At 37.8% G+C, this 13,992-nt stretch overlaps 1 protein-coding gene across 4 annotated transcripts in view; it reads right to left on the bottom strand.

The window, feature by feature from the left end:
- Map7d2 (MAP7 domain containing 2) overlaps window positions 1-13,992 on the bottom strand; it is a 105,294-nt gene that overhangs the window by 27,366 nt on the left and 63,936 nt on the right. For 2 of the 4 annotated variants that reach the window (XM_031370136.1, XM_031370144.1), the window contains exons 4-6: window positions 12,350-12,461; window positions 11,449-11,544; window positions 9,267-9,377 (exon numbers count right to left, since the gene is read on the bottom strand). In XM_031370136.1, the coding sequence (XP_031225996.1) occupies window positions 9,267-9,377; window positions 11,449-11,544; window positions 12,350-12,461 (319 nt within the window). The remainder of the gene's footprint in view (window positions 1-9,266; window positions 9,378-11,448; window positions 11,545-12,349; window positions 12,462-13,992) is intronic. The other 2 variants (XM_031370145.1, XM_031370153.1) reach the window with 1 other exon arrangement.

Raw genomic sequence — 13,992 nt, 5'->3', positions numbered from 1 at the left:
AACACTCCTTCACTGCTGGTGGGATTGCAAGCTGATACAACCAGTCTGGAAATCAGTTTGGTGGTTCCTCATAAAATTGGACATAGTTCTACCGGAGGACCCAGTTATACCACTCCTGGGCATATTCCCAGAAGATGCTCCAACATGTAATAAGGACACATGCTCCACTATGTTCATAGCAGCCTTATTTATAATAGCTAGAAGCTGGAAAGAACTCAGATGTCCTTCTACAGAGGAATGGATACAGAAATTGTGGTACATCTACACAATGGAGTACTACTCAGCTATTAAAAATAATGAATTTATGAAATTTTGGGGAAATAGATGGATCTGGAGGGTATCACCCTGAGTAAGGTAACCCAATCACAAAAGAACACACATGGTATGCACTCTCTGATAAGTGGATACTAGCTCAGAAGCTCAGAATACACAAAATACATATTAGCCCAGAAGTTCAGGATACATAAAGTACAATCCACAAACTACAAGAAATTCAAGAAGAAGGAAGACCAAAGTGTGGATACTTTGATCCTTCTTAGAAGGGGGAACAAAATACCCATGGAAGGAGTTGCAGAGACAAACTATGGAGCAGAGACTGAAGGAAGGACAATCCAGAGAATGCTCTACTTCGGAATCCTTCCCATATTCAATCATCAAATCCAGACAGTATCGTGGATGCCAGCAAGTGCTGGTTGACAGGAGCCTGATATAGCTGTCTCCTGAGAGGCTCTGATAGTACCTGACTAATACAGAAGTAGAGGCTCACAGCCATCTACTGGACTAAGTACAGGGTCCCCAATGAAGGAGCTAGAGAAAGGACCCAAGGAGTTGAAAGGCTTCCAGCCCCTTAGGGCAAACAACAATATGAACTAACTAGTGCCCTCAGAGCTCCCAGAAACTAAACCACCAACCAAAGAGTACACATGGTGGGGCTCATGGTTCCAGCAGCATATGTATAGCAGAGGATGGCCAAGTCAGTCATCAATGGGAGGAGAGGCCCTTGGCCCTGTGAAGGCTCTATGCCCCAGTGCAGGGGAATGCCAGGGCCAGGAAGCAGGAGAAGGTGGGGTAGTGAGCAGGGGGAGAGGGAGGGAATAGGAGGATTTCAGAGGGGAACCTGGGAAAGTAGATATTGTATGACATGTAAATAAAGAAAACATCTAATAAAAAAAACCTCAGGTGACAGCAAATGCTGGAGAGGTTGTGGAGAAAGAGAAACAGTCCTCCATTGTTGGTGGGGTTGCAAGCTGGTACAACCACTCTGGAAATCAGTCTGGCGGTTCGTCCGAAAATTGGACATAGTGCTACCTGAGCACCCAGCTATACCACCCCTGGGCATACCCAGAAGATGCTCCAACATGTAATAAGGACACACGCTCCACTATGTTCGTAGCAGCCTTATTTATAATAGCCAGAAACTGGGAAGAACCCAGATGTCCCTAAACAGAAGAATGGATATAGAAAATGTGGTACACTTACACAATGGAGTACTACTCAGCTATTAAAATCAATGAATTTATGTAATTATTAGGGAAATGGATGGAACTAGAAAATATCATTCTGACTGAGGTAACCTAATCACAAAAGAAGAAACATGGTATGCACTAACTGTTAAGTGGATTTAGCCCAGAAGCTCAGAATACCCAAGATACAATTCAGAGGCCACATGACCCCCAAGAAGAAGGAAGACCAAAGTGTGGATATGTTGGTCCTTCTTAGAAGGGGGAACAAAACACCCATATGAGGATTTACAGAGACAAACTATGGAGCAGAGACTGAAGGAATGATAATACAGAGACTGCCCCACCTGGAGATCCATCCCATATACAGTCAGCAACCCATACACTATTGTGGGTGCCAACAAGTGCTGGCTGACAGGAGCCTGATATAGCTGTCTCCTGAGAGGCTCTGACAGTACCCAACTAATACAGAAGTAGAGGCTCACAGCCATCCATTGGACTAAGTATAGGGTCTCCAATGAAGGAGCTAGAGAAAGGACCGAAAGAGCTGAAGGGTTTGCCCCATAGGAGGAACAAAAATATGAACCAACCAGTACCCCAGAGCTCTCAGGGAGTAAACCACCAACCAAGAGTACACATAGAGGGACCCATGGCTCCAGTCACATATGTAGCAGAGAATGACCTTGGCCCTGTGAAGGCTCTATGCCCCAGTGTGGGGGAATGCCAGGGCCAGGAAGCAGGAGTGGGTGCATTGGTGAGCAGGGGCAGGGGGAGGGAATAGGGGATTTTCGGAGGGAAAACCAGGAAAGGGGATAACATTTGAAAAGTAAATAAAGAAAATAATAAAAAAAATTTTAAATTAAATATATAAAAAAAGAGGTGGGGATTGCTACAATGACTCCAATTTATAAAAATAAAGTAAAATCAATGTTTGGGGCAAGAGATGGGGGAGGAGTGAACCTGTGGTGCTGCGTGGCTATAGTGTTGTTGGCCATGCTATGAAATAAGCAAGATATTCTCTGTTGTGAGAGGTGTAAAGTTGTTACAAAATTTGAAGATAACTACTGCAACTCCAAGAGTGTTGCCTCAGGGGATTCCTTGGCTACTTTTGGCTATTCTACCTAAACTGAGGTAAAAACAAAAAAAAATCAGTCAGGAGGTAGTTTTTGTTTTCTCCTTCAGTGGAAATGAGGGCGCGGGGAACCAACCTTTTCTTGTTTTTGTCTCAGTGGGTGGGTTGGAACTAAGTATTGAAGCCAGAACAAGTTTCAAACTAATGTTTTGGGTTATTTTAACTTTTTTTTTTAAGGTTTACTTATTTTTTATTTATGTGAGTACACTGTAGCTGTCTCCAGACACACCAGAAGAGGGCGTCAGGTCCCATTACAGATGGTTGGGAGCCACCATGTGGTTGCTGGAATTTGAACTCAGAAGCTTCGGAAGAGCAGTCAGTGCTCTTAACTGCTGAGCCATCTCTCCAGCCCGTGGGTTTTTTTTTTTTTTTAAACACTATAATTTATGTCTAAAAATAGAGGCTTTAAAGACCTGAAAAGAAGAACTTTCCAAAAGTGATATACATTGGAATTTTAAAATTCAAATAAGAGATTGCTGCAAATACATCCCTCCTTTTGTCTACAAACTGTGAAACATCCTGAATACTGCTGAAACACCTGGGTTACATATAAATGTCCATAGGACAGGGTCTCTATTGGCACCATCCAAAAAAGAAATCCAAGCTGCTCTTCTTCACTGCTAGAATTTGGATGCAGAGCATATGTACATTCTTTGCAAAAGGTTGTCAAAGTCCATTATTACTATTTCCTGTTTGATTTTTAAAAGTAGTTATGGTTTATAAAAATGGACTATATAGCCAGACTTTACTTACTTTACCTTTTCCTAGTATATATAGCTAAGATACCTTCTTTGAAAATTTAGGATTTGACTCTGAATAATCTCTAAACATGATATATCTTTCTGATTAAGATGATTTAATTTTTTCTATATTTTCTTCTCCTCTTCCTGTCCTACACATAAAGATGCTCTGTCCTTTTTAAAAAGAGGCTTGTGCAAGTGTAGTGAATACTTGAGAAATCAGGTTTTGGATGCTGAAAAGAATACAAAGAAAAACAAAGTCTGCTTATAGTAACATGGAGGACATTGTCACAAGATATTTGTGATCTTTGTTTTCCAAAATTGGTCGAAGAAGTTCTCTTCTTCTAGAGGAAAATGTGCACACAGATTTCTGGGTCTAGACTGTGTATAACAGTGTTACTGAGATAACTGCAATGGGCCATTTTTTGGTAGAGTGCCATTACAGCACATTGATACACTATCTACACTCACCAGTAGATAGGCTAATGTCACCAACAGAAGGGGACTTTGGGACTGATAGCCTCAGGCAGCCTTTCTGGAATCACAGACTGAAATGAATTCTCCCACTGTACTGAGCACCTTGGGGCAACTACAGTGCTGGAAAACTACAGTAAGAATTCAGATGGGGGAGTAAGTCTCTTGATCAATGAAATCTCCTGCTCTGAGTGCCTTGAAGTCCTCATCTTTTCATTTTCCATAGGAACCCATGAACCCTCAAGAATGGTACTTGTACATGCCTTTAACATTGTAACACTGCCTTAGAACTGAATTAAAGATGGTCAGGAAAGCTTCAATTTACCGGCCAGAGCTGGGCTGGAGCCAAGTGAAAAAGATTCAGAAGGAACAAGGAAGCAACATGGTTGCCTAAGACAGACCTTTAAGGTTAGTGGGATTTTTACTTTTAAACCCAGGTTACCTAAAGGTTACATGTAAGATCAATGCCTATCCTTTTGTGTGTGGGGTCCCACTGGTTAAAGACATGACAATGGGGTTAAGAATATAGACTATTCAGAAGAGAGTGTTCAGATTTGACTTCTGCCTTGGAAAATCCAGCTTTTAAGGTGGGTCTCTGAACAATGCCTGGGAATGTAAGACTTTATCAAGGATTCCATCATTAGCTGGTGAGTGGATAATTTATTGTACCTTAAGCTGTATGTAAAAACAATCTGAATATCCACTTTCATTTCAAGAATACAATTTTTTCTTGTTTTTTTGAGACACAGTTTCTCTGTGTAGCCCTGGCTGTCCTGGTACTCACTCTGTAGACCAGGCTTGCTTCAAATTCAGAAACCTGCCTGCCTCTGCCTCCCAAGTGCTGGCATGTGCCACCACTGCCCAGCTCAAAAATACAAAATCTTGATATATATTGAGCAAGGAGTTCACATGGTCATATCTCTGTAAAAAAAAATAATCAGCATCAAATATCTAACAAACTTCCCTGGTCAGCAGTTCATTCTTTTTTTTCTTTTGTTTTTTGCTTTTAAAAGATTTATTTCTTTATTTTATGTATATATGAATACACTGTCACTGTCTTCAGAGACACCAGAAGAGGGCATTAGATGGTTGTGAGCCACCATGTGGTTTCTGGAATTGAACTCATGACCTTCAGAAGAGCAGCCACTGCTCTTAACAGCTGAGCCATCTGTCCAGCCCCGGGCAGTTCATTCTTGTCTTAACTCATTTCAGTAAACACATTCTGAGTGATTACTAGAGAGACTTGGAAGCTTGTGCCTTGTCCTTCCTAGACTTTGTCTTTCATTTTCCCCCCTTGGTGGATTTTGTTGTATATCCTTTCATCATAATAAATAAAAGAGGTGTGTATTCCTATATACTGAACCTTCTGAGCAAATCTGAGGAATCCCTGAAATATTTCTCCTTCTAAGAATGAAGATACTTCTTACTGGCTAAGAATTTAGGGTTACTGCTGAGGTAGAATCAGCACATCATATAATTTTCTCCTTTAAATTTCCAGTTCATTGATTTTAGTATATTCACAATCATAACCAAATTACAAATCCTTTTAAGGCTCTCAAACCTTTTATCCATCAAGCAGTCACTAACCTTTCTTCCCTTTCCTCCATGTTAAACATTAATCTACTTTCTGTCTCTAGGATTTACCTATTTCAGATATTTGATATAAGCAAAATCATGTAATTTGTGACATTTGTGACTTCCCTCTTTTACTTGGAATAGTTTCAAACTTCATCTATTAGGTATTATCTATCCGCATGACCTTCTTATTTAAAGCTGAACAATATCCTACTTTATAGATATGTTTCATTTTGTTTATCCATTCAAGTTGTTTCCACTTGTGGCTACTGTGAATAATGCTGATAAGAACATTTACCTTTGAAAGTGTTTTTAATTTTTCTGGCTCTGTATCTAGGAGTAGAAGTGCCAAATCACATCATAACCACTTAAGAGGTTTTATAGCCAGACAGAGTGACACGTACTGGCAATCTCAGTACTTAGGAGATAGAGGCAGAAAGATCCAGAGTTCAAGGCCAGCTTCAGCCACATTAGTGAAGTTGAGACCAGTCTGGACTATATGAGATCTTGTCCTCCCCAACAAAAAACATAAATAATAAGAACAGATCCTATGTAACTTGATGTAATTTTCACTGAATACACTGTATCTTGGAATGTGGCCTTATATAGACACTGCGCTGCTCATCTGCAAATGAAGAGAATGCTTATCCTCTTAAATCTTGACATCATATTCTAATCTTATTCAATAAAGGAAGGTCACTGATAGTCTGGTCCAGTATTTGTCAGACTTTAATATACAGGTTAGGGAGGGCCTCAGAGCTGGCCTTTCTACAAAGTTTTCATCACTGGTCCATGGATCACATTTTGAGTAGCAAGGCTCTAGACAGTTATTGAGCTTTTATGCTGTGCCAACTACTGTGTTACCTTATTCTATGATCTCATTTAATCCTCACGATAATTTAATATTAAAAATTTGAGACACAGTTGTGCTATATTGCCTAGACTGGCCTCAAACTCATGATCTTCCAACTCTGGCCTACTAAGTAGCTAACATTATAAGTATTTACCACAATATGTGGTTTTCATTACAATAAATAAATAAATACTTCCACTTTATATATGAGCAAAAATGAGTGGTAGCTGTGATACTCCAAGGGGAAACATGTATATGCTATTCCCCCTCCCCCCCAAAAAAGAAAATCTCCTAAGAAAATTCTAACCTCCATAGCCTATCAAGTTGATTTTCCACCTGATTCACATGTCACCAGTCATAAAATAATTTACTCACCTATATATTATTCAGTTTTAAAACAAATAGCAACAGCAAAATATTGTCAGGCAGAAAATGCTATTATCTACTGAAAGCATTTCATAAAATAATTTACTCACCTATATATTATTCAGCTTTAAAACAAACAGCAACAGCAAAATATTGTCAGGCATAAAATGCTATTATCCACGGAAAGCATTTCATAAAGGCAGCAAAGGAGAAGCAAAATGCAAAAATTCAGGAATGAATCCAAGGCTGATCAAAAATATTTCAGGAATTTTCTTTGATTTCGTAGCTTGGACTCTTTTACCCGAGTCACTGGCCTGCTCAGAGAGCATGGATGTATTTCTGCTGCTGGCTAAAGAAGGCTGTGTGGGTGTCAGCAGTCTTGGAAACAAGAAAGGTTTCTATGGAACTAAGGTGCATCCAATGAGCTGAGGGATGGAATTAAATTGGATTTTTTAAAAAAGCAGAATTAAAATAAAAGAAAATTTTTAAATAAGATAGTGAATGATAGCATTTAACATTATGGTAGCAGAACAACTGTGGAAATAAAAATAACTCTAACAAGGGATGGTTTTGGAGTTTGTCCCAGTAAAATCAAACAAATAAAACATCACTCAAGATTTTAGGAGAGTTCATTCATTCTCTTGTGGCATCAGAATTAATTCAACACACTATTATCTGAGCTACACAGGTGAGATATAGGTGTGTAATGGTACACACAGCATTTGAAGACTGAAGCAGGAGAATCCTGTGTTTGATGCTAGCCTGAGCTACACAGTAAGAACCTGTCTCAAAAACAAAATAAAGCAGAACAAACAAAAAACAAGCATAGAGACCGGTATTAGATGAAGAGAATTAACCCCACTTCCAACATTTATATAGACTCACTTACTAAATACATATAACACTGGAAAAACAAAGATCATGCCCAATTTTTACTAATTTTAAACTAATTTTACACTTTCTTAGAGACCTGCTCCTTTCCAAAGAGGAAGTGGAGGGAGAGTAGATCTAGGGGAGAGGGAAGGTAGAGAAGTGCTGAGAGAAAAAGAAGGATGGGAAACTGTGGTTGCAAAGTATTGTGTGAGAGAAGAATGTATTTTCAATAAAAAATTTTAAAAAATATGTAAAGTAAATATTTTAAAATGCCGATTTTTTAAAATGAAAAGTGCCTTCATATAACAGTAGAAAAAGAAATTCTTTCCTATGCTTTTAATTTTTTAAGTAAAAGCAAAATTACACCAATAGCACAAAAATAATAGCCAACCAATTACTGGCTTTAATGGAAGATAGTAGGCAGGATTCATGATCCAAAATTCATTGACCCCTGGATGTTATGATATACACCTAGCACTTGGGCATGGAAGTAGTAGTATTGGGAGTTCAAGGCCAGCCTGGACCATAGAATGAGATGCTGCTTCAAAAAGAAAAGCAAAATCAACAACAAAATATCAAAAAAATTAAAAGAAAAAATAAAATCCAACAATTAAAATATCTGGTTTAGGGATATAATGTATGACAATAGATTTATTTAGATGCATATAGTAAATGGTATGGAGATTAAAAAGTTCAACTTAGAATATACACATAAGCAGATAATTCAGTTGTCAATCATGAAATGGCATGTTTATGTTTGCATGTTTATCAATGTAAAAAATGAATTTAAGAACAATCTATAGGCACATGATCTAATGAAAATGTGGAATATGTTCCCTAAAGGAATAGCCATGGAATTAAAAGTGTTAAGTATTTTCTCTTCAAACTCTTCCTTCCTTCTATGTTTCGAGCAGTTACCCATAAATGGACATCAGAAATCAACAGCATTATGACACTTCTGGGAACTCTACTACATACATCATGCCTTTGGGATGTAGGGATAAAATCAATGCCAGTGAGTAACAATCAGGAAGGCCTACCAGCCTCTTCCAAGTTACAAACCTCTCCTTGCTCACCCCTTGGTGATAACCTGACAACCTCAACAGTTTTCTAGTACCTGACTTTCCTTCATCTGTACTTTAGGATATTCATGTTACACAAGAAGAGATCTCTCTTTCTTAACCTATGTAGAGTAAAAGGCAAAAATTCAGGCCTCCAACAACTCTTCCAAGCTTTCATTAGAACATGGATGCTATTAAGTCTACTTTGGTTCTGAAAGTAGTGGATGTCTCTCTATATATACTGTCTCCCAAAACAAAATATTGCCTTAAAAGGTTGTTCATGTTTTACCTTTTTAAAAAAGCATCCACTTCTTTCTGTACTTTTGTTTTCATTTGTAAAACAGTCAGACCTACAAACCATGAATGACTTCACAGTCTTATTTTTTTTCTGTTATCAAGTCCTCCAGATAACTCTGACTAATCAATTCTCCTCTAGCTAATCAATTATATCGCTGACCTAGCAGGTGCTTTAAACAAAACAAAACAAAACTCCTCTATGGTCTGTGGAATAGGTTCTGGCAAATTAGAAGACTATCAATTCCTATTAATTAATAATGACCTTTCTTTACGGAACAATACCACTTTCCAAAGTCCTGTAAGCCAAACCCTAGAGGTTAGGACAGTGGTACGATTTACAGAAGGCTTGAAAGGACACTTTCACAAAGGGCAATGTTAAGATGCTCACACCAGAAAGAAGCTAACTGGAGAGACAAGGTCTACCCATTCACTTGCCTCGGTCTGGGGAATAAGATATTGCCACGGTGGATGAAGACAGGTGTTTACTCATAGGAGGCTCCGTCTGCTTTGGCAAATTCATGGTTGATGTTGAAAGTTTGTCACATGCTGCAGAGAAATGCATTAAAGACATTGGTTTTCTATCACCGTCGCCTGTGAAATCATATCTAAAAGTGTCCTTCCTGTCCTCATCCACACTCATTCAATGGTACTCCACTGCAGCACAGCATACTGCTTTCATTATCTTAATCTGGAAATGTCCAGGCTACAGCTGCCACTGTTTTGCAATTCCTTCGCTATACTTTTCTCTTTAATTTAAATGTTCAAACTCATTCAAATATTCAGCTAAAAACATGCTAATCCCATCTAGAATTTTCTTGTGTCCAGAGACTTTTAAACATATCCACATCAAACAAAAACAACTAACCTAGACCCAGAGACAACAGTTCTTAGAAACATCTAACACCTTGACTAAAACTATATGTGCTGAAACAGAACATTCCTGAAGGTTATTTGAAGCTCAGGTTGAAAAAGAATGTAATTTGTAATGCAGTTTGTGTTTAAAGTAGCATTAACTTTAGCAGTGGCAGATTTTCTTCCTATTTTTAAGAGAAAGCATCAAAATGGCTCCTCTGCAAATGTTTTAACAGTATAGTAAGATTTAAACATCTGACCCTAGATTTGGTGTTCTTATGCTTTCTGTCACTGCTTTAGATTGGCTTCTAAATTAAATCATTACAACCAAAAGAAAAGTACTGGCAGTGCCCTGTGAAGCTGTGTTAGAACCTAAGGCAAAAGTACACATGTATTTCTATCAAGGAAGCTAACAAAATTTAACTCATGCTTTCAAATGAGAGAATTCCTCATATCTGACAATTTCTGCTGACTAAGTGGTAATATTAAATAATTTCAATTAAACTAAAATCAAAATATGACATTTTAATTGAGGATATATAAAATATTTATACTTAAAATTATGTCTTGGATTTTAACACTACTACTCTTCAATTTTAACAATAATTTTCTAGAAAAATAAGCAATGAATATAACTACACAGATTTTCCTTTTTGCCTCAGACTCTGATATGGTTCTGCATAGCACTAGTATCTAGAAATTCAGTATTTGATTTGGGGATGTTGTTTAGTAGTAGAGTACTTGCTTAGCACAGGCAATGCCATGAGTTCCCTGGGGAAGCAGGGGAGAGAAAGGGAGGGGAATGGAAGGCAATTTATTATTTTGTTTTACATGGATTGTTCTGTGGTTTAATTTTTATAAATTCAGCATTAAAATATTATCTTGCTATTCTTGGCATTCGTATAGGTTGTATGTCTGAGTCACTCACCTCACCTTGTTACTAGCTTTACTATGGGGAAGACCAAGTCTTAAGCTATAAAGCAAAATCTATGCTACCTAGCACTACCAATAAGGATATTCTGTGTTAAAGGAATATAAGAAATCAAAGATATTTATTCCTACTATTAAAATGCCTCTCTATATTGCTCATAACTATCACATCCCTTCTACATCTCATTTTCAGTTTACCAGTCAAATATACAGCATTTCTAAAGCCATTAAATGAAAACAAAGTTTTGCAAGTTCTATTCTTAATCTAGACCATAGCAATTTTTCATGTTTATATTTTCCATGTATTATATTTTTAGACAAAGAGATAGATCTGGCACAAAGCCAGACTCCATGTTGGTACTGATAAATTCCCTACCACGGTCTCTCAAACATTTCTCCAGAAATTCATTACATTAACCAAGCCCAAATATTCTATTCAGAATTCGTGATTTCTGTGTGATTTCTGTTTTTTCACCAGAAGTAAAAAAAAGTACTTTGCTATTTAAAAAGTAAAACAAGATGACGAATGAGACTCTAAATGCACAAAAGTGAAATACTGATGAGATTATTTTAAAGGCATAAGTTAGTGAGCTGAGGATGAAATGTCTCCAGGACACTAAGATATAAGGCATGCAGCTCTGTGATGAAGGAACAAAAATATATGGGGATGTTGTTCACAGCTGTAGGGGGAAAAGTCACAAGTCAGACCAAGAAATCAATTGTGAAAATGATTTCACTTTTGAGTGACTTCACAATTGAGACAGACACAGTGATGGAGGAAGGTGATCAGAACAGTTGTCACAGAACACTATGGCATGGTGATGCTCGTGTATACCGTTGGTGGACTCGGCAGCAGCTGTAGTCCCTGTGTCCGAAGGGGGGGTGCTGGTTGCTAAAGTTAGAGGAAGGGGTGGGGTATTTTCTGATTCACCTACACAGAAAAAAATCAGAGCAAAGAGAGGTAAAAGAAAAAGTCCAATTTTTTTGCTGCATTTTAGTTTTTAATAAAGATAGAAAAGTAACAAATGAATTATTGCCTTTTCAAAATTAAAAAAAAAAAGTGTATTCACTGCCAAATGGTTAAAAATCACAGATGGCAAAGTCAAGACTCAGTAATTCACGCATCTTCTCTCAGAAAGAAGTAGTATACCACTCCTGCATAATAGAATACTGAGATCATTGAAACAAACTATAACATTGAAAAGAGGGGAAAGTCATCCTGATAGTAGTAATAATCCATAAATTAGGCCTTTGAAAATTTAAAGATGATTATGAATTAGGTAATGAAATAAGTTAAGTTGCTTTAAAATCAAATCAGAGCAACAAACGAGAAAGGAAAAAAAAAAAAGGAAACTGCCCAGCCCTTCTTAGAGAATAACTGCTACTTTTTCCAGGCACATCTAGAGTTGTGCCTTTCTGCCATTTCCCTCTCCTAAAATGAGACTGGTTTGGGACCTGTGTGCTCAGTCCAGCTACCAGGCTCTATATTTATTTTCTTTGCTTTTCTTTCACTCTTCCCTAAAGCCCAGTATTCATGCTTTGAGTATCTGATAGCAAAAAGAATGACAGATCTCCTCTATGAGAAATGCATATACATACATACAAGAAGCATGGCAGTTTAAGCATCCTAAAAGGTGCCTGTAAAGCTATGCACAGGATCTTCCAATCCTGCAGACATCCAGTCACTCCTGTGATCCCCACAGGGCCCTGCAATGCAGAGATAGCATCAGACTCACCATCGCGTCCTCCAGGCCCTGAAGCTGGTGATCCTGACCATGAACACTTCTTCTTCAGCTCTAGCTGCTGTGTACGCTCCAGGGACCGGCGCATCATTGCTTCCAGGCGCTCCTGCCCAATTTACAAAAGGTGTAGAAATTTAACAGAAACAGTATGCACCATTCAGCTGTATTGCACTGCCGATGCCTTAGTGCTCCAGAAGAGGCACCAAAAGGGGCTTTCTGTGCTCAGCATCCCAAACCCAGGCACATGTGTTCTCTTCACCACATCAATGCCTTTTGCTGGGATGGAGCGTAAACAATACAGCTAGGCTAGTGCTGGCTCTCCAACCACAGACTGTGAATACTGTGTCCTGTCCTGTTTGTTCCCTCCCCTCTCCTCCCTGAGGAGAAACTGTTGCTATGTCAGCTCCACTTGCTTATGAATAATGCTCAATAAGCATTAACTCTTTCAAGCCTGTCTTAAGTTTGGTTAAGAACTGAAATTTGATCCTGGTATGAAACATAGCCTTTCTAGTTGAAAGCATAACCTATTCCCATTTTGAGGAAATTTAAATTAAAGTATAATTTGAAATTTTTTAGCCTTGAATGTAACTTTAAGGACAGCATTTGACTTTGAAACATATTATACCCCATTTTCATCTTTGGACTCTGTTTCAACATTGTAATAATTTTCTCCTCATATTATTTTCTTAAGAAAATAATGCATAGTCCAAGATTTGACAAAGATACAGAAACTTCTGGCTACAAAATAAAACACCTGTACCTCATCATAGTTAGGTGTATGTGTGTGGGTGGGGGTGGGTAGGTGGCAGGGACTAATTTTTAATTAGAAAATAAAAACAGTCACTGGGATTCTCTCTTAAAGGAGGGTTTATCAAATTATCCATATTAATCAAAATGTTACTTTCATAAAGTTGTCCTTGACAGTGAATTGAAGGTGTTCTAATTCTGTACCTTCACTACCTTAATGACAATGCAAAATACTAGTTTCACTCCTTGCCTCTACTAGAGAAGCCTAAGGTAAGTGTGGTTACTAGATTGCAGTGGTCTGGGAATAGACTTATCCTATTGGACTCCAAAATATGTAGCTAGAATTTTTGATGCCTTATAAAAATAGGTAAAAAATAATTTAGGACAGCAAGAACTGAGTAATCATGACTTAAGCATTAGTGTTCTAGTTTGGAGTCAAGCACTTTACATTCATGAGTGTACATTTCTTGGATGTCCTATCTTGATGACCTTGAACCATTAAGTTCTGATGACTAGCACTGGTGGTCTTCCAGATAAAAGTTGGAACTAGGAGGGAATAGAACTTTACAACACTGGGTGAGTGAAATATGGTCTTGTGAGACTTAGACTAAATAGTATTTTATTACACGAATTCAAACAAAAAGTAACTAGCAGCCTAATTTGTTTTAACCTAGAATAAATTCAATTCAGGGTGAGTTTTGGTAGATTTTCTACATATCAAAAGGACAAAAAGGACCTCTTAAGATAGTTACTAATATATTAAGATAGTTACTATTAAGATATATATTATATATAATATATTAAGATAGTTATTATTAAGGGACACAGAACAAAGACCACTGAAACCAGCCTTATTACTGAGCAGCTATAATTCTGAGGAGGCGAATTAT

Source organism: Mastomys coucha, chromosome X, assembly GCF_008632895.1.
Source record: "Mastomys coucha isolate ucsf_1 chromosome X, UCSF_Mcou_1, whole genome shotgun sequence".
NCBI lineage: Eukaryota > Metazoa > Chordata > Mammalia > Rodentia > Muridae > Mastomys > Mastomys coucha.
Note: the sequence above shows the minus strand (reverse complement) of the source record. Positions and strands in the feature narration are given on the sequence as shown.